We start from the raw sequence: 22,379 nt of genomic DNA on the forward strand, positions 1-22,379 counted from the left end.
CATAGAAACAATTCTTGCCTTCTTAGGTTACAGGCAGGAGAGAGTCACAGAAAATGGATTGCTGGCTCTGTGCTGCCTGCTGGAGTGCACAGAATCCATAGCAGTGGCTGAATGCATGCTATATATACATTGGAGACCACGGGGAAGAGGAGTGCACATTCCTCACATGGTTACAGTCACATAAAAGATGTTGCTAGAATTTTGTTTGCTTGCTTTACACAAGACAGATTTTTCCAAAAGTTTTCTGGATGAGGTCCTCCCACTGACAGCACAGCTCCCATGCTATTAGGCATCCTTCATGTGGTGAACCAGTGACAGTGACCACAAGCATTTCATCTACATAAAGTCTGAAAATAAAGTGCTAGGAAACACTAGACTTTACACAAACAGTCACCCTGCAGCAGATCCAGGAAAGACAGTCAGGGAAAAAAACCCAACAAAATGACTGCATACCCTCCATTCTCTATAAAAAGCAGACACTCTCCTCCTCTTCCTCCTCAAAACACCTTTCACTCACAGATGCAAAGGGAACAGAGATGCATTTGCCAAMACATAGTACCAGGTTCAATAGAAGTTATTAGTCACTGTCTTCTTTGTTAGAGCACCCTGAGTGCTGTTAACACCAAATGACTTCTCCTAAGATCTGCTGCATGGCAGCAAGAAAAGGCTATTTAAAGATTTTAAAAGGAGGCAGGAAACTGGGCTGGATTTATGCTTTTACATTTACACTGTGGAAAAGCACAGTGACAAMAAGAAGACAAATCATGAGAAAGCCAAGGTGAAACATATATATAAACCACACATATATAATGTATATATAAAACTTGGAATTATATTTATATATATTATGTTATATATATAAACATGATGCAATATGTTATGTTATATATAAACATCATTCCAGTTCATAATGCAAAAGGGAATAACCAGAAAAGTAAGCTGGAACTGTTACACATGAGCTGTAATCAGTAAGTTGGTACCATCTTTGTCTACTTTATCTTGCCACAATTTATGAAATCCTGTTATTCCTGAATGCTGGGGGTATAACTGCCCCAGTAGCATCTGTGGTGTAGTGCTGAGATGCAAGTTGAGTGAGAAACTTTGTAGGASGTGCTTAGTTAAAAATAACACTTCTTACAATTTGAATCAGACGCTACCACAGATTGCAGGTTTCATTCAAAAAACCTGCTTAAGCAGCTGAAGATGCCATCRGGGCACAGCCTGGAGAAAAAGAGGCTCAGGGGGAACCTTCTGCCTCTCGACCCCCTGACAGGGTCAGGCTCTTCTCCCAAGTRACAAACAACAGGACAAGAAGAAATGGCCTCAATTTGTGCCAAGGGAGGTTTAAATTGAACATTAGGAACCATGTCTTTCCCTAAAGGGTCGTCAAGCACTGGCCCAGGTAGTGGCAGAATCACTGTCCCCGGAGGGATTTGAAAGATGTGTAATTGTGGCACTTGGGGACCTGGTTCAGTGGTGGCATTGGCAGGGCTGAGGGAATGGTTGGACTCAATGATCTTAAAGGTCCTTTCCAACCTAAACAATTCTGTGTTTCTGTGATGTGAGGGGACAGTAGTCCAACTCCTGAGGATGAGGCAGTTATCTCTACAATCAGTAAATACCTCGGATTCAGCAAAAGTGGCCAGCCAGAGCTCTAATCACAGCAGCACATCATGATGAAACAGAACTATGCCATTACTAGCTAAAGTTTGACCAAGAATGCCCATAAAAACCCTTGTAAAAGAGAAAAAATCCCGAACAAGCCCCCACAAAACAGCTGTTTCTTTGTTCCCTGTAACTTCTCTGAAAACGATTTGTTTTGTACCCATTACACAGAGCTCACCACAAAGAACACAATACTATYTCCATGCACAAAATTCCAAAATCATGTTGGGTTTCAGTACCAATGAGAATTTGCTGTCAGTCATCTCTGTCATGCTATTACCCTTACYAGCTATTTCAAGATACCTGACATAATTCTACTGGAGGGCAAGGTGGATACTTGTCACCCTTTCAGTGACTGTGCACCCTAAAYACCAAAATTTCAGGCTACAGCCAATGTGCAGGTGCTGTACAGAGAAGCCATTACAGAAAAGTGCCCAATTACCTCCTGTAACCAATTTTCTTCATCTTCCATAACCAGCTAAGCAAAGAACCACAAGCCTGAATCTATGAAAATCATAAATCCACTCCCTATGCACAAAACCCTTTGAAGCAGTGTGAAAGGATGTGCCTTGGACAACATAAAAGATTGACTGGGAAAGTTTAAGCACCTGTGCACCAAAAATTAAGCTAAATTTGGTTAGAAAAAGATAAGAGTTTGCTTCACTTAACTAAACATGTATCCAAGCCCTGAAGGCCTGCCCACAGAGAGATAAGCAAACTTAGACAAAACATCTACCTGAGATTCTCATTTTTTCAAAAACAAGGCTCTGAGAATTGCTGTGACCTCTGCAACAGCTGAGCTGGGACTATTTACTGACCAAGACTTTTTGCTTTGTGRGGSTGCACTCTGCACAGGGACAACAACGCTTTTCAGAATTTCAGCTTTTCTACATAAGCTTCACTGCATCACCTAGCACAAACAGAGCACTTCAACTGCAAAATATTGAGAAGGATGTCTCCCATTCCAGTAAGTAAAATAACCAAATCCATGTTCTCTATCTTCACAAAAATAAACTTGACCCTTACACCCCCCAATGGGAATAATCATCACATGTATTTTGCTAAGAATTATTATATTGCTGGAACTAAGCTGTCTGAAGCACCAAGATGGACAAAAGCACAAATAAAAAAAACAAAAAGACYTTTCAATCACAAGTAAATGAAAATGAATATAAGCTTCAATGATTGTCATAAAACCATACAACAAGCTCTGAAAGCTGCCTGAGCTGTCACTGGAGATTAGGTACTATTCAACCCTCCTTTRTAATAAAATAATAATAAAATCATCTAACATTTCCCGTTCCACTCCCTACCCTACAATTTTTTTCCTAAACAGCACTTGGTAAGCAATACCAATAAGAAACCAGTTATATCATACACTTGTGTGGTGCTATCTGCATTCCAAACAGAAAATTTAATTGCACTGAGAGTTCTTCAGGGAAGAAGACACACACATTTTATTGTTTTTAGTCTGAATACACATCACAAAACAAGCATGTGCCTACCACCATGGCAATTTAAGAGTCACAACAATGCTTTTCTTTACACATCTCTTTAGGCCAGGGGACACAGGCAGCCTAACTGCCACAGTTCTAAGAGTGATTGGTTCATTTTGGAGATTACCGCAGTCCAAAAGYAGAGTTTTCAGCATTTGCTATTTCCTCTTCAACTGCTCAACTGCTCTGAGCAGTTTTACCACAGAAATCCCACTGAAGACCTACCCATAAAGTCCTTTATCAAACACACAGAGAAATACCTCATGGCTGGTAAAATCATTTGTTGTATACATGAAGAGATTAGCAAAGGGTCTGCAAGTAAATGGTGAAGTCCAGAATCCACATTTGTTCTTCCTGTAATGAATCAACTCAATCTGAAGAAAAGCAAGACAAGCACTTGGCCAAACAGCAGCAAGACAAGGAAATAAACTGAAAAGCTCCCTGCAAAAATGCCTCTGGTATTATCCACTATTGTTCAGTGAGAGGAAAAGCCAGAAAAATCACTGTTACTCTCTGTAACATAACTGACAGAAAACTAGATTAAAAAAGTACTGAGATCATCTGCAAATAAAGGAGTCCAATGATCTCCCCCACAGCTGAAATGACAGAGCAACTCATTGTAATGTTTGGTCATAATTATTCTGTAAGTCACCACATGAGTTTAGATCTGGTTCCTAACCTCAGAGTTACCCTGAGCTCACAAATCACTTGCCTTGCATGCTTTGTAGCACACTCACTGTATTTAATACATGYTGTCATGCTTAACACTGCAGATACACAAAGGAGTTCGTTCATCTGTCAGCCAAGACTGAACGAGAACTGCCTGTGTGCATATGTGAGTGAGCTCACGTTTGAAATAATCAGTTCTATTCAAAAGACAATGGTCTTACTTCTRCTTCATGAATTGTAATTTCCTTCTGTAGGGAACTTCTTCCAGAAAAATTCCAGCACCTATTACCACTGCCAGATGCACAAGTGACTGAACATCAGTGTTCTGGGGTCCATGACATAATCCATGCCTAAGGTATCATTTCTGTACTAGAGAAAACATAAACCCAGTTTTAGTTAAGGCAAACTCACACTGAAGTAATGAGGAATTCCTCATACCAGATCCAGTGCAATTATTGTTGACTACCCTGCAATTCCAGATTACTGGAAGGATTTTGTCTCTTCCCTGAAATGCATCTGAGATAGCTGGCAATCCTCCCCTTTCTGTAGTCACCCTGGAATTGCTGGGATGAGTAGCGGGAAACTGGGTAAAATTCTGTGTCTCACATGGATGGCTCACCAGTCTTCTCTGCCTTAAAAATAATCTCCCAAAAGAGGTATCACTCAATCGTGTCACTCAATCTCATGCAGATTTATTTTAACACAATCTAAATCTGATTATCTGCTGTAAGAGGCATTTCCTTCACTCCACCACCATTTCTTCTYTTCTGCCATTTCCTCTGAATATCACCCTCATGCCAACAGTACCACGCAAACCTCTGCACAGCAAGGCAAAGCAGGTAGCTGGAATAATYATTCATTTCCTTTTTTGTTGGGATTAAATTGCCAGGCAGATCAGATCCCTTAGCTTGCCTTCCAGATGGCATCACCAACACAAAGAAGGTGGAGTGGAAAAATATCAAGAAGAGGAAGAAAAGAAGAAGGYACCAGCAGAAACACTGCAGATTTATAATAGATTATAAAAAAGGCAGAGCATGTAACCACAGGCTCAGATTTAAGCATCACATGATCCAAACACTGCATTCTCCTTTCAGAAAACAAACTGCAATTCATTCATTTTGAGAAAAGGTCTGGTCTTTATCAGGCAAATCACATCAGCCACATGCTGATACTCTCAGGCTGGAAATTTTCAAAACTTCCTGAATCAGAGAAGTCACCATTTTTAAAAAATTCAGTGTAATTATTTCGAACCCTAAGTCACTCAGCTGTGCACAAAGAGACAAAACAAAGACCAAAGATGTTTTCTGCATTCCAACAGAAGCTTCCTGGGCTGTGTACCCATGGCAATCCTCCCATGGCAACTGGCCGGTCCTGTCTACAGGGGCAGGAGAGGGTTTGTGGTGATCTCAGATGGGATACACAGGCTGCTGTTGTGAAAGCAATGCTTTTTAGTACCTTCGTGCTGCCAGAGCTTATTCACTGAATGGCCTTGAAAAAGCAAGTGCAGTAAGATGGCTGAACRAGGACAATGCTTCAGGAAAATTCAAAATTGTCATTTCTTTGTCATAGACAAGACCTTTTCCTTATGTTCTTTGTTGCTGTTTAGCTGGAACAGCACACACGATAAAGGACTTTTTYCCTTAAAGAGAAGGCACCCAGGTTACACTGAGATTTGCCTTACACTGCAGATCATCAGGCTTAAAACAAGATTTCCAACACAGCCAGACAAGATTTCAGATGGGCAAAGAGCGTGTGCAGGCAAGTGTATCTACTTAAAACAAATACTACCAGCAGCCATCAGGCAAAACCACAACTTATGAATAGCTATGTCTCTTAAAAGCACCAAGTAAATTAGCTGTAATGAATGTTTCTATTGAACAGTTGCACCGAGCTTCCCTCCTTGCCATTTCATCAAGCTTCAAACAAATTGAGAAACACTTCCACACAGAGGCAGATTTTCAAATAGGTATTTTAGCAAACTCCTTTTGAAGACAGCAATGTTCACAGCGAAGTTTGGCCAAACTTCTGGGATGTTTCTCCTWGCTAGCAGCAGGCACACACAGATGAACAAAGAAAATATTTGTGTTCCTTCAGTCCCTGCAGATATSCCCCCTCACAGAATTGAGAACAGCAAGCTCTCAACCACTGCCCACCCCTGGAAAAGGCAATGAGTGAAATTCAGCCAAACAGGTGGTAGAAGGGAAGGAGTATAAACACCCCCAGGCTGATAAGGAAGGCTGAAAAGGAAAAGAGATCCCAGAAGCCCAACCCAAAGAACTATAAAATTCTGRTTTGGTTCATGTATTATCTTCTTTAAAAGTACATACAAGACAACTATGAGCTTTTTGGTTTTAGGCTCCAACAAGCGGATGCTAAAAGCAAAACCTTCAGGAGGGTTTGCACTATGATATCCCACTGAGAAACTTGAAGTCATTTTACTCTGCACATCTTCCCCACAATTTCTTACCATTCTTAGCAATCCTTCTAATYGCTGTCACAGAGCAAATGGATAAATTGAGTTAATTTTTCACTCAAGTGAGAACACTGGAGGCTGTTTCACATTGCAGAATTWGCAGTGAAGAATCAAGAGCTGTATTTCTGTATATATGCCTTTATTCTGCATTCCTTGCATCTCTTTCATATAGTTTTGATTTCATTCTTTGAAAATTATTTAACATATCAAGCATAACTTCACTTTCAGATTCTCCCCTTTAAGTAAAACAGTGCAGAAAACGGAGAAAAAAAAAGAGCAAACTAGGTAAGATATTATAGGTGCCATTTTTTCAGTGTAGTGAAATACCAAGGTCAGGGAACAAATTCATGGAGTATCAAAATAGCATCTCATAGAAGAACAGGGGAGAAATTGCCAAAACTGCTGAGAAGGGTGTTTCAATCAGCTAATGGAGAGCCAGCAGGAATAGCAGGGGGCTCCCTCTGAAGTTGCCACCCTGCCTGAAGAATTAACATTATCGACAGGTCTCCTCCAGATTCTACTATCCCCAGCTTGGCAGGATGCATCTTATAATAATCCTGCTCAGTCCAATGCCAAATAAACCCCTACCAAAAGCTGCTCCAATTTCCCCCGGAAAGACATCAAAGTGCAAATGGTCAGGAATGTGCATTTTCCAAAATGACCTTTCTGAAAGTTTCTCAGCAGTRACTGTAAGCCAGCTATAAGTGTCTGTTCATTCATGTTATAGCCTGCAGAAAAGGCTGAAGGRTATTCTCAAAATACCATCACTATCMCCAGTTATTTACAAACTAAATCCACACCTGACTAGGGATTAATTCACTTATCTATTTAAAACATAAGAAACCTCAACCTGTACAACTAAAACCTGTATTCAAATCGATGCAGAAAAATCTGGACAATTATTTCCAGACAAATTATAAGATGACATCAGAAACCATGCCTCGGTATAATCAAAAGAATATAATCAAAAGAATATAATCAAAAGAATATAATCAAAAGAATATAATCAAAAGAATATAATTAACAGGCTTTTGTAACAAATACCATTAAGGTAAAGGACCTCTGTTGAAACCCACAACAGAAGTCACCTTTTAAATCCTCATGACAATACAACATGGTTGTTACTTGGTGCCCGTCCACTGGGCACAGAGAAACAAAGAGGTGGTGCTGTAATTGTACCTCACTCAGCTTCACATTTCAAAACATTGGAGTCAGCTTCAAAATATGCCATTCATTCCAAACYAGGAGCGCTGGGCACAAGGCTGGCTATCAGAAGATAAATTCCTGCTGCTTCCCAAGTGCTCCTATTCCTCTGCACACCAGCACACTGCAGGTCAGCAGCACGTAGGGYAGATTTCATGGAGTACAGCCAGTGAAGCTCTAACTCAAGTTTGCCAAGGTGCTAAATGAATGAGCCTTAGAAGGTCCTGTCTACACCCACAAAAATCTGATGCAATTTTACATCACTATAAATTAATCTGCACCATCAATGACATCTGCCTTTTGATCAATACTGGATATGGGTTTTGTTTGATTTTTTTTATTAAAGGYTCCCGAGGGTGAATTCTGGCCCCTATTCCACCACAGCATTACAGAAGCTGCTCTGTTCTGCTGTCTAGTCCTTACYATAAACAACTTCGTGTTCAGAGCACAGTTAAGTTACAGTTAACTTTTTTCTGTGTGTCATATGGCAAACCACATCTTCACCCAGCACCACACTCTGCCAGTCAATTCCAGTCTCTCATTTATTCTGCCTCTCAGTACAATGACAACACTGGAAAGCCCTGCAGTTGCATTCCCAGGCATGTTAACAGACCTGCAGAGAACATTTAGTAAGATGTCCTTAGAGGCTAAAATTAACCATAAAGCTGCTGTTTATTTTGAAGCTTGGGAACAGGGAGGTGTTTTATGTGTCAGAAGGAATGGCCTGACATCAAAAACCTGATATGAAAGTTTGCCACCGAAGAAGTGGGCTGGCACAAAGAGCAGACGAGGCTTTTATTTAAAGGAAGTTGGCTGCCAGAACCAGAAAGTTTCACTATCAGCACTGCAGATGCCTGATACCATCTGTAACACACAGCAAGCCTATTATGTTATTTTGTTGTGTGTGTGGTTGTATACATAAAAATAAGGAGAGTTAAGAGACTCTATATAACACACAACAGCCCGTGTACCACGGCTGCTCTATCAGGTATTGCAGCCTGTGGAGGTCTAGATCCTATCTTAACCATTTCTGCACCAGCCAAGAAATATTTGATCTTCAGAGAAAACGTAAGTTACGTGCAACACGTGTGTGTATCTCACTTAGATCATCAAATCTTGTAAGTGCAAAAATCCCTTTCCATATTAGGTTGATTTGTTCATTTTTTTAGTATATTGTCAACATTGCATTTTAATTTTTTTCCTAAAGCCTGAAAAATATCAATATCTGTGRCTTTAAATAACCAAAACTTAACATGCTACATATAGACACTTCAAAAGCTAAATATCTATTTAACATCTCTAGTTTGAACAGAGATAAGAGGGGCCAGGAAACAAATTGTTTTCGTTTCAGTTCATATTTTTTTAATGAAGTCAGTCTTTTTTTAACTCTACTATTTCTGTACTTTAATTTTCCTGAATAGTGCTCACATTCCAGTCCTCCATTTTGAACCTCCTTGCCTTCCATATAACAGCATTGTTTTGTTAAGGTGTCTTCTTTTAAAAGGATTGCTGCTTAAAACTCCTGCAGGTCACAACCCTTTTAGCATGTTTCTAATGAGTTTTCTGAACTTTCTAATGATTTTTCTCCGTGGAGATCAGGAAACCTCTCCCACCRAGACAAAAATAGAGGTCCCCTCCTCAAGAGCCATGGGATGTTTCCAGAAGGCCAAGCTGAAGAGGAAGGAGTGCATCCCTTACACAACTGCCTTGCTCGAGCTTTTACTATGTCACACAAAGAGACAAAAGTCTGTGCTGACAGGGATCAGTCCCGTGCCAGTGTTTTTGGATAGCAGCCTCTGTGACACACCACAGCCATTGCACAGACACGTGGACAACATCAATAACATCACTATCAGCTGCAAGTAGACACAGATGACCAGCCAGCCACTCCCTCCTCCCAGCCTCCTTTGTGTCAATAAATCCTAACCTGGCTGTTTGAGCAATGTTTAATCATAAACAGTTGGGAACATGCTACAGAATATAAACAAAGGTGAGTAGGAGAAAAATGGAGAGTGCAGTACCGAGAATCACTCACCACTTGCTGCTGAGCCAGACAACAGAGAGCAGAGAAACAAGGAACTGCTGAGGAAGAGAACACAAGCACCTGGTATTCATTTAAAGCAATGACCATGCAACAACGTTAAAATATCCAGAACTGCAGCCACAGAAGGATTTCAGGGACTAAATGAATTAACATTCCTGGTTCTCTTAAAAACAAACAGAAAAGAAAAATAAAATGCTTAGAACACCCACTTAGATGCATGGAAATAAACTACCCTCATTGATCTCATCCCACTGCCATTTACAACAGTCATCTTGATTCCCTTCTGTGTTGCTAATCAAGCTAAAATTAACTTCTCTCCTGCTTAGCACACATGCTAGAGCCACAAAAATCAACACAGGGGCAGCAGGATCGATTGTTACTCTCTACAAGTGCAGCCCACCTTGCTCATGTGGTAAATGTATATTTAGGATTTACAGGATCTCTCCAGGGATTTTGGATAGCTGCTTGGACTGGATGACAGAATAAGTAGCTGTACTATTTCAAACCCTTCTGAACAACTTCTAGTCTTTATGGGCCTGTACAGATCTCTCTAAATCAGACTGCATTTCAGTCCTGTTCCACCAGTGTCCATCTTGGAAAGAGTCAACATCACACTTGTCACTCCTGCTCTGACAGAGCCAAGACATGTCTTAATGCAGCATCTCCACAAAGCCCTGGAGGACTCTTCATTCCCAGACGTTTGGGAGGAAAGGTTTGTMAGAGGACACAGAGCTTCATTTATATGGTTGTCACTCTGAGAACACTGATAAAAAAATAAATATCATGTCTGAGTGTTCAGTTTTAAAGCAGCTTCATTTTAGATCCCAATGTGATGTTTCAAAGGAAAGATGYCAAACCAAAACAAAATCCCAACCCTACCAGAGAACAGCCATTAAGCAAAGGTGAAGTACAGCTCAAATAGGCAGAACTACGGAGTGGAACAGAAGTTTCAAAGAGAAAAGCACTCTRTGGAGATAAATATTCTTCAAGTGTATGCTTGACAGCAGCCAAGGTTTTATGGTATTGGAAAAATACAGTACAGTGATAAGCAAGGTTAGCCCATCCACCCCCATGGTAAYCTGCTGTCCCATTTAGTTAATTCAAGTGCACAATGAAAGGCAACTCTTACGAAACAATGCAGGATGACATTTAATTCTATGTTCTGCTCTGGCCACCTTGTCCTGCACTGATCCCGCCTTGGACATCAGATTCTACACTGCAAGGCTGAAATGGCAGACCTTGCATAGTCTCAGATCAGGGGTGCGTTTTGCTCAGCCCTTGCAAAGGCTCAGAGGTCTGATGTGTCTCACCTTCCTGTAGGATTTCTCATTTCCCACTTTCCCCARTCCTAAGGGAGCAGTGCCAAACCACAGCTCCCAATCCCAATGACAACACGTAGCCTGTGGCTGCTTCAAGACTCCTGGAGCATGGCTGCTCTGGCATTGCTTTACAGAGACGTCACAGAAACGGTCAACACCACCTCTGTAACACCACACACAAATGTATTCATTTTTTGGTGCAGTGTTTCTGCACCAGAAAAGGCTGCCTAGCCCTGATTCACACTCAGTTTTTCCCTGCTCCAAGATAAACCTTAAGATAAGAGCCTAAGTCTGGCTTCCATTCTACCACAGCAAAGACCACAAGAAGTGACTCAGCCTCTGCCACCATCTCTCACTCCTTCCCTGCTTCTGTGAAATTCAAGAGCCCTTYTGAGAGCCTTTCCAAGCCTCTGCTGGTCCCACTGATCTTGGTTAAAATGCAAAAGGTCAATATTAACTATTTTCCTTCTTTGCTCATCTTGGCAGAAACACTCAACTATGTTTCTCCTTCAATCATAAACCACAATTAACACCTACCTCAGTGCCAAAAAAAGCCCCACCTGCACCCACGCTTGGAGGAACTTCCCTATACCAGCTTCKACACAGAGTTCTGTTTTCAATAAGAAATTAAACAGTACACCAAGAATTAAATATGTACTGACAGCATGGAACTGCAGGGCCACAGTTGGCCTCTTCAAGAAGCACTGGTTATTCATTTCCATACCTCACTCAATACCAAGAATTTTAAATCTTTGCTCAACTGCCATGGAACATTCAGCTGGCTGTAGATCCTGCCCCTTTCACCACACAAATCTGGCCMCTACTGCCACAGGCGAGCAGCAACTTCAATTCTACCTTTTCATCCTAAYTCCCATTTTCTTGAGAAGACTCTTCCTCTATTACTACAAGTACCCAGATTCTTGGGAAATTTTTATACCCTGGAGAATAAGGGGAAACTAACCATTTGAAAATACCAGTTCATAAAATCTCCTAATAACCTTTTCRGAGAGAGGCACTTGTTTCAGCATCTTTGCTGGATACACTAGAGCAGTTTGATTCTCATGTAAAATCTCATTTACAATGCCATCAACTTTCTTCTAATGGGCCATTCATCATAGTAGGGTTTGCTTTCAAGTAGCCAGCCCAATAACTTGAAAGGTCTCACAAGTCATTTAGCAGACTCACCCTTCCAAAGCCAGGGAACTACCTATAAACACATTAGAAAAGGCTGTGCAAAACAAAATCACCTCAGTAAAGCTCAGGAAAAAAAAATCCTAATTTCCACATATATATATGCCAGAAAAAGCCTGTGTGTGGGATGGTACTAACCTTTGAATTCAATCAGACTCTCTAAGAGGGCTCTGACACGCAGAGCATGACTATGGATGTATTTTCCTTTGAGGCTGGTTCAGTTCATTTAGAAAGTGATTTGGAAAAGCTAATGTACTATTTATGTACATTATAAAAAACTACCCATATGGAGTTAAGACTTCGCAAAATGTTCACACAACTCCGTTCCACTCCCTCTGAAGACATTTCACAACCCATTCAATACCCAGCAGAGGAAGCCAGGATTACTGTTTTAAAACAGCTCTGAGGGTAGTTTAMATGTTTTAAAAGCTGTCAACTTCTAGACTCAGAGCCAAATAAACATTTGGGCAACACAGAGCCTCTAACACAAGTCTCTACAAAGTGACATCCACCTGCATCCTTCCAAACACTGACACTGAAAACAGAGGTTGAAAGAGAATCTCAGGCACAACCTCCTTCCCTCCTGCTAAAAAAATAGAATAATTTTACTATGATTCAGATGATGATGCACTGGCTTGTGAAAGACCACCTAGCAGGACGTGGTTAAGATTGCAAACAATATAAAACAATCACAAGATTACTAAGGTATTTTAAATCCTGCCAGTATATACAACCGTACTGAAGGGTTTAATCCTTGAAAGGAGTTTAACCAACTGAAGTGACAATGACTCTTGCAAAATGCAGCACATGTGGAAGCTGTCACTGCAGTGATTTCATTATTTTTAAATTAGGAAAATTGTAGAGAGTTACCTYGTCATATTGCTGGCATAGTTTAATGCTCCCTTACCTTTGCTTCAGTAAAACATACAGAATTAGGGACAGATTTTACTTTAATGGAGGTACTTTGGAGATTTATATGAACTTCATAGTTTGCAATATCAGCTTTTTGGGGAACAGAATTCTGGCCTTCTCTGCTAGTTTTTTAATAGGAATTCTCATTCTTGCAATGAAGAACAAAGCAGGAGGAAATTGAGAAGACACTGTAGCCTCTTAGAGAAGAGGATGCACCCACTGGGTGACAAGAGACCTCAGATTCAGAATCAATATCCACCAAAACAAACTTGTTTCCCAACTTCATCCCGTGGCTGTTTGCACTGAGTGTCGCTCCAGGACAACTGTAAACAGATGATGTGCAAGTCTAAACTACTTGATTGTGCCTATTTTCAACAGCCAGTTTGCATATGCCTTGTTTACACAAAATACACACCAAAAAAATGATAGCAATCCTTTTACTGAACCACTACCAATCAGGAATTGTCTCGCAAGAACTCCTACGCCTGAAGAAAACTTCAGTCCTTGCCTTAATATTCCATAAAGGCATTAGCAGCAAAGCATGTGCCTGCCTTTGAATTCCTGTGCAGGTCTCCCAGGACTAAAACAGTTTCATTATCCTGTCTCATTAGATGGTGTCTGAGGGAGACATGGGAAGAGTTAGAGTAATTATCCAGCTGAATGGACAAGGCAGAAGGAGGCAAAGCCACCCAATTGCCAGGCTTGTTGACAGTCAACACCCCTTTACGCACGGTGGGCAGGCAGCCACCAGCACCACRTTACGCCAGCCATGAGACAATTAAAAAAAGGAACAAGATCAATAAATAAATAGCAGTTGGCTGATCTCCCACACCAAGAGCCTACCCTTACTGGTTTGGGCTACGCCTCAAACTGAATATGAAAAGTMAAGTCATTTTTGGTCTACCCATCAGGTAGAAACAACATTTGCTTTCTGTGTCTAGTCCTTTTCTCCTCCCACACAATCAGGATTCCGAATGTGTAAGAGTCCAGAGTTCTTATGCCCTCGAGAGAGGAAAGGCCTGAAGTTGCTCAAGAACAATTCCTTTAGCAAGTGCACAAACTGGCTCTGCAGGGAGTCCAGTCCTGCTTAGACAAACTGTTGGTGGCTTCTGTATGTGGCCTAAAGCGAGATAGAAGATTAAAAGAATTTGTGTGGGAAGATTTCCCAAGGCTCTCCTTGAAGTGGCACGAAGCAGAAAAAAAGGGGTACAGCTCCAGTGTTGTATCGCAGAGAGAAAGGGAGGGACGTCCTTTTCTACAGTGCTTACACCACCTCTGCAAGGCTTTTTGTCTCTTCATTCTCTTCTAAAAGATGGAGTGGATTGTACTTGTACATGAAAACAGGCTGCTATGTTAAACTAAAGATTCTTGGAGGAGGATAGTAAGTGGTAACAACATGTGTGAAGTTTCCTTCCACTTCCCTATCATAATCACACAGCATATATTAACAGAGCCAGACAAAGACTGTCCATCTTTGCTCCTTCAGCTAAGGCTGAACTCTCAATTAACTTCTACATTATTTCTCCCCAACTGTCAAGATGTCCTCAAAGAACATGAAAATTACATATCTGGCACATTTAAAGGAGGGAGGAAAACCACCAAAGCAAATTGCGCATACACAACAAACGACAACCCAAGAAATTAAACTCGCTTTTAAATTACTAAAAATAGATAGGATGGGAGGGAAGGGACTATCAATCAATCTTCAAGTTGCTGAATATTCAAAGAACAGCCTTGTAATAGACTGCTCTCTCAAGATTGCTTGAAATTTTTATGATGAAAAATGCACGAGGACATGAAAAGAGGAGCAGAAGGATAACGAAGAGCAAAATACACATGACAGAAGTGGATACAGAGTATTAATTAGGCCATTAAGATACTTAAATGTTTTACTGTCCAATAAAATATGTATTTCATAAAAATTAAGCGCCATGCAGAAGGAATGCACACATGCATTTACTGAGTGGTTCTGAAGAAACCAAAGATATGAATTACTAGCCAAAAGCATTTGTGGACAAGAGTGAATAGACATTAGTAGAATTGTATTTGTATTATGAAAACAAAGACTATACAATTGGATGGAAATTTTCACTCACATTTACTTAAGGGAGAAATTCATCTGCTCTATAAGCATCTCATCAATCTGCTTTTATGAGGAGTCTGCAGTCAACTGAAATAGGGAGACTTATAAATACTTGAAAAAACTCTTCAGTGATTAATACTGAATTATTGACTGAAGTGAATGCATTAAGACCAGACAATAATTTGTACTCACAATTAGTCGATTAACCATGTCTGGAAGTACATCAAGAGATCTTTTCATAGCCCACATTCAGAAGACAAAAAAAAAAAAAAAAGCTTCAGCTTTTTCATCTTACAGATTTGTCAAAAAAAAAAAATCACTGCAAAATGACACCCAGAGCTTCAGCTCCATGTTTTCCTTGGTTTCAGTCTTGCAGTCTTTTTCATCAGGGCCCATCAGCCATTTCAGATGCATGAAACAACATTTTAACCCAAGTTAAGCTGTCAGAAAATAATGCACAAGCTTGGGAGACTTCKTAGACATTTCCTGCAAAACAAATGCAACTCCAAGAGAACAAAGACCTTCACCACCCAATACACTGTGGACTARGCTTAACAGCACATTTCACTTCCATACTTTTCTTTCTTTAAAGTGGATATCCTAGTSATGACTCTGTAGCCTCAAGAAACTCCTGAATGCACAGAGACTGAACCAAAGATAATAAAACAAAGCTGGTGTTGGGCAYGGCTACATGTGAGAGAAGCCTCTGTGCTTTGGATGGTTATTAAGGAAAATGTTGGAATCTGCACTAAATGCAAATGAGAATTTTTCTTCCTTTTCATTAACATCACCAGTTCAAAAGCACATGATTTTTCTTTTTTAAACCACATTTCCACTTAGAATGGAGATGAGGATGCTGTCTCATCCACATCTAACCAGCAGTGAGGTGAAGCTTGGTCTGTGAAGCATTTCTGGTCACGGAGCCCCTTGGCTCTGATGGCAGAACACCCAGACACTGCTCAGACACTCTGAACTAGAAGGAGCTCAAAGTAAATCAGCACATGCCAGAGGAGCTGATACGGAGCTGAGTGCTAGCAGATCCTCCCCGGAATAGGAAAGCCAGCTGGAGCAAACTGTCAGCTCTCTGAGTGGTTTAACAAGCACCTCACCAGCCTGGGTCCCCTTTGTCACCACACACTGTCACAGCAGCCCCCAAACACTCGCTGGCTCCACACTCTGCCATCACTGCACAAACTCCTCTCCATAACACACATTAATTACCACACCTGCACCAGCAATAAGTCTTTATTTGCATGGCATAAGTGGCAAATTCAAGTAGTTTCCTGTTCTCTACCAACATCCTGTTGCCACATCTACTCCTCCAGGAAACTGCAACACTGAGCAAGAGAATTTGGCGTCCCACAGAACAGCTCTGAYGCCAAATGGCCAGCGGAGCAGTTACTGGGAGCTTGCTTACAAAGACAACAAGCACATTAATCTGGTTGTCATTTATGCTTTCAGTTATTCAGTGCAAGGCTGCCTATCACGTTTTCTGGAGGTGGGGGGTAAAAAAAAAAAGCAAACATCATTGTTTTCATTTGTTACCAGGACAGATGCTCTACAGTGAGTATGCTCACACAGCTGGCACCAGAGTAAGTAAGATATGAATTACTACAGATTTCATMATTTTTATTCCCCATTTTCATAACAGTAAAAACTTTCACTTACACATCCTCTAGATTTATATAAAAACACAACAGTACCCACAGGAAGGATCCCACAGTCACCTAAGGATACATGTCATGATTAAGAGTTTGCCAGCACAAAGAAGTTACACCAGCACAACTTGAATCCTCATTTATGACTTTGTAGCTGAGACTCCACACAAAACTGTACAAGACAAGTGTGGCATTTTCTTGTTAGATTAATCTTTTCATAATCAACACATCAGCTAAGCTGAACTAAGCCTGGTTTAAAAGAATCCATAAGGACATAACACTGAGTTTTGCATAACCTTAGTTTATATTCCCAACCTGACTTACAGCACAGCTATTTTTAAATCAACAAATTGAGCAGCAGCTTCACATGAGAGAAACTTTTCCTTAAACGTTTAATATAACTCATGACAAATTGAGCTGCTTAGCCAAAAATTATTACTTGACATGAATTCCATAATTAAAATCAAGTAATCCTTTATCACATCTTGCTGTGCAACAAAAAAAACCCATTCTCAAAGGCAGTCTTTGAAATTAAGTAAGAACATGAAAAATACAAGAYGAAGCACTAAGAAAGCAAATCTTTAAAGAGTTTCTAGCAAGAGTAAAACCACCATCCACAAGTTGTAGCACAGCAAACAACGTATTTCAAACAAAGAACAAAAAAAAAAATAGTTGCAAATGCAGATAATGCAATATTTAAGAACCAAAACTACCTGAGGAGCTACCAGAGACAACATACATATGCAACATTTCAGAAACAACTAGTTCTGCAGTGGTGTTTATGTGGTCAAAGCATTTCCTTAGTGTGTGTACGCAGGGTGTGCAGCTCTCCTCAGATGTAAGGACACCCTCCCTCGTACCCACCATGATGGCACAGCTCCAACCACAAGAATGGAGCTCGAGTGGTTGGTGAGGTCACAAAAACACTGCAGTGCATTATGAACATCTCTATTTTTCTAGAATACGGCATTTTTTTAACTTGAATTACTGCCTTGAGTTTCAGGCTAACAGACTGTGCAACCACATCCCTTAGAAACTGGATGTAACTCTCCGTTTTCTGGTTCCTAAACCCYAGTTGCTGAGACACCCCCACTACCCAAACACCGAAGGGAACTTGTGTACTCACAAATGGAAAGATTAATGCACGTGTAAAATTCTGCAGGMTCAGCACCTTGGTGTGTGGTCATAGTATTGGACTATTTATTTTAGTCAAGTTTATTGAGCACCTAGAAAAATCCCATTATAAATAAAGCAGCGTGCTCTTAGTAAAACTTGACATGCACGGTAAGTTTTGAATTTATAATGGGACTCACATACATAGCAATTTTTTATTTTAACTCTATGTTTTAGTTTGATTTCACAYATCCATATATTTACTTCCCTTGTATTTATTCTCAAACTAAAAAAGCTCCTCCATTTATTTCCTAAATGCCGAAAGAACTGCAGGTTTAAAAACTTGTTTTTATGCCTAGAAATCTCATACCGAAAGAATCCATTTACACTGAAAAACACTGACTTCAGGCATCATTAATTACGCTACTGCAAAAATTCTAAATGGTCACAGAGGCAATAAGCAAATATCCCATGAAACATTCCCAGACAAGAATCATTTTCCAATCTATTGAGCTCACAGTTCAAAAAGCTCAAGTGTTATTATCAGGCAACATTTACAGGTTTTAGTCAATAGAACTTTTGTATTTAGGAGCATTTGAAGACCTGACTCAGAGCTACTTAAAATTCAGGTTAGCAAGTTTAACTTTCAACTGTTACAGTTCCTTCTGTTCTGGAGGACAAAATAACTAACTAACTAAACAAATGCTTTATTTTAAAAACTGAGTCAATTTTGAAGACAACAAAGTTAATAATTCATCATTAACCTGATCCTGTAAACACCTGATTACACCATAAATTTGAAGAAATTACTGTCTTCAACAGGAAAAAATACTCCAGTTAATGGTTCCTGCTCTATCTTACACTTTTGCTGGTATCARTAGTTTACAAAATCTAGTGCATATTCTCCTGGTAGTTTTGAGTTCCGCTCTGTCTTATGGAAAAATACCCAGATATTTATACACAGATTTCCAGCTCCCACTAGCACAGCTTAAARAAAACCATCACAAGCTATATAAAGAGTTTCTAGCAATCCTTAATTTGATTTGAAGCACTTATTCTCGATATAAGTACTTTCATCATTTTATCTTGATTTATATTTGCAATGTCTGCTCTAGTGTGGCACTTATTAATTAAACTGATTAAGGATCTTCAGCTGTACCATAGGCCTTCTACTCTTCCACCCACTTTGCTCCTGACTGTCATTAACCTCTAGGAAACGTCCTCTTTGTTGGTTATTATTGTTTAATTATACTGTATAGTTATGTCATCACATCTGTGAAATACAACCTCCCGTAACAACACAGCTGTGGAATATGATACTCCYGCCCGGCAGTAAAATCCTGGTTACAGCAGATAATCCACACACACCATGTTGATGCAGGAAGTGATACAGAGCTTTTCAAAGGCCCTTGATTTTGAGTAGAGCTGTTGAGACAGGAGGTGCCTACAGCCTTCAAGAGAGGTCTCAAACTACTTCTCTTCCCTCCCTTCCCCACCCCTCCTGACAAGATTCTCCTCCGTACATTTCAGGAATAATTAATTCTAAACTTAGAAAACTTAGGAAAGAGAAGTTTTGTACAGAAGTAGTGAAGCGAGAAGGAACCTCAGAAACAGAATTTATGAGCTCAGAATCTATTTTTTAACAAATACTACGAATTACAACTGAAATACACTTTTTCCTGGAACCCTCTGCTTACATTCATGATCTCATGATGCACAAGCATTTCCTTTGCTTGTAATGTAACAGCAGCAGTGACTGCAGTGATAAAAAAAAATTGCACTTTTTACATTTCTGCCACCCTTTACAGGTGTGGGGTAGGAAGGGAGTACAACCATTCAAACAACTGGTTCTTAGAATATTACCAGCAAGAGGTTCCCCAAATCACAAGGAACTCCCCCTAAAATACTGAACCGAGTGACCATTAATTCCTGAAATTTAACATAAACTGCACATTCTGCTGATACACAGAGAAGATGTGGCTGTACCAAACAGGGCAGGAGCRTTACTGTAATATGCAGAAAACATCGTGGATGGCACTGTAAAGTCTGTTTACTACAACCTGTCCTCACTTTGTCCTCCTTCTGACAACATCAGCTGGCAGTGAGCACACAGGCTTCTCTACAGAAAGAAATGGCACTTTATTGGGGAGAGGAGATTTTTCTGTGTGTGTGTGTGTGGAAAGGGTGACTGGAAGGGAATTGTCTGATTTTTCACGAGTGGAGATAACGAGATAACAGCAGACAGTTTCAAGCCTCAATCAAGACTGTGYACACCAAGTTTCAACAGGATTTTCTTTTTCCTGGTCTGGGTTACAAATCCTTGACTGGCCAGTAAGGAGTTGTTTACCTGTTAGAAGCAAGGGGGCAAATTCCTTYAGATTGATGCAAAACGTTTTCCTACTCTGCAAGTCAGAAAGGGAGGAGCACTATGTTTATTTATGTAGCTCAAACAGCAGCCAAACTAAGAGGATGCCTTATTGTGYAGAGTTCAGAAGTGTACATTAAACTCCTCCCTTTAAAGCAATGCAGAAGRAAAACTGCCATTCCCACTCTGGGAGTCGGGAGCAAAGGGGAGAGAAGTAACCCACGAAGTTGCTGCCTGACATAGTTTTCTATCACAATGCTTATGATTAACCAAGTGAAGAAACAGAATGACATGGAGGAGAGAGCTTGCATAGATACCAGAGCCAGAGGGAATGACAACAGAAGTGSCCAGGGCTTCGTGTGGTCTTGTTTTACAAAGCCAGATTAATTAAACAGACACTAAAGGACATCTCTTTTAGAAAATGAAACACGTTACAAACCAAAACGCCTCAGAGAGTGAGCAGCTAGGGAGCTATAACTAAATTACTAAGTACAAAATGAAGCAGCCTGCAGAGGAAATGAGTAATTAAAAAACCCTCCCCTGAGCGACAGGCTGGCAAGAGAGGGATAACTCCAGGACCCTGGTGCTGGAGGTAAACAGTACCAAAGCCAAAACGTGACAGATGAAAACAGATGTTTTATACAAACAACAAAGCCCCAATCGCCTGCCTTTACAGCACGTTCCCACTCAGATGGCATTAGGCACAGTCTGTCTGATACAACTTGAGGAGATGCACACAGGAATTACATCACCCATCACTACCACGCTGCTGCCCTGGGGTGAAGCTCTGCAGCCGCTGGACAGTGCTCAGCAACCATAAACAATGTTTTTAGAGGAAGAAAAAGATTAACATCAACCTTGCTCTTCTTTCTCCAAGAGTTTAACAGAGCACAGACAACCACCTCCCTGCTGGCACAGMAAACCCTTCTGCACCCTGCTCCCCTTTCTCGAGAAAACAAAGGCRCCTTGGGCACCTGTTGTCCTGGTGAGCAGCATCAATCCCAGCCTGGCCTGACTCCTTTTTTCTGTTGCTCTAGAGAGACACCAGGAACAACACCTAACTTGCCAACCCTTAAGTAAGCACTCTGGCAAAGTGGTTTCCAACTTTTTCCACTAGATCTCTTCCAAGGAAGACAAGCCCTGGGTGTAGCAAGTTTTAGCCCACTGAGAGTCCTTCTYTCTTSTCTGTCTTTATGAAACCCTTAAGGRCCACCAGTTGAACATGAGTCTGGCTGGAGGCAGACATGGAGGACAATGACCATAGGGCACACTCTGTAGTGAAAGGCTCACACTTCTTCATACTTTTTCCCCAGACATGGGTCCCTCAGAGAGAGTAGCCCCAGGCCAAGCAACATCAACCCCTTTCTCAGCCACAGACAGCAGCAAGGCTGGGAAGGTGAGGACATTCCTTGTTGATGCTGAGGTCGTCACCAGGCAATGTCCTTCACTGCCGCCTTGGGCCCTCCAGGACATGAGTGTCCTTCATTCACCGTGCCCAGCTTCAAGAGAGGGGACCCTCACTGTCCCCCAGSTGCTCTGTGAGCACTCGAAGCCCTCTTACCACCTGTGACCCCTCACCACTATCTCAAGCCATCCAGCTTCTTCAGAGGCAGACCCTCACCATCCCCTCAGACCCTTGGTGGGCAGGGGGAGCATTGATCTCTGTTTCCTTCACCAGCTGTGGCCTCTCACCATCACCTCAGGCCCTTCTCCTGGCAGACCCACGTCCCCTGCACGGGACACAGGTACCGCACACTCTCCCCGGTGGGGTGAGGGAACTCTCCCCGTCCCCTCCTCGAAGGACTCCCCGCTCCGCCCAGCCCCACGTCCCCTCCCCGGGACAGAGGGTCCCTCTCCGCCCCCTGGGACCGTTCCTGCCCTGCGGAGCGGGCCCGGCCCCGCCGCCCCCGGCCCCCGGCACTCACTGCGGCGGGAGCTGCAGGGCCGGGCCGCCGCGGCGCTGGAAGGCGCCGTCCACGAAGACGCCGTTCTTGCCGAGGCAGCGCAGGTAGAAGTGCGGCTCCTGGAAGCTGAGCTGCAGGTGCCGCCGCGAGATGAAGCTGGAGTGCCCCATGTTGACGTCCACCGAGCCCTGCGAGGAGTTGCGGCCTATGGTGACGGCCGGCTGCCGCATGAGGAACTCGAACTCGCGGCCCTGCAGCCGCGCCAGCACCGGCCCGGCACAGGC

At 41.6% G+C, this 22,379-nt stretch overlaps 1 protein-coding gene across 1 annotated transcript in view; it reads right to left on the reverse strand.

The window, feature by feature from the left end:
- FOXK1 (forkhead box K1) overlaps nucleotides 1-22,373 on the reverse strand; it is a 47,317-nt gene extending 24,944 nt beyond the window's left edge. Inside the window, exon 1 of the mRNA XM_057369827.1 lies at nucleotides 22,117-22,373. Within this exon, the coding sequence (XP_057225810.1) occupies nucleotides 22,117-22,325 (209 nt within the window). The 5' untranslated portion in view covers nucleotides 22,326-22,373. The remainder of the gene's footprint in view (nucleotides 1-22,116) is intronic.
- Between the last annotated feature and the right edge of the window lie 6 nt (nucleotides 22,374-22,379).

This window comes from Malurus melanocephalus, unplaced genomic scaffold (genome assembly GCF_030028575.1).
Source record: "Malurus melanocephalus ecotype Western Australia unplaced genomic scaffold, MMel_1.1 scaffold_115, whole genome shotgun sequence".
Classification (NCBI taxonomy): domain Eukaryota; kingdom Metazoa; phylum Chordata; class Aves; order Passeriformes; family Maluridae; genus Malurus; species Malurus melanocephalus.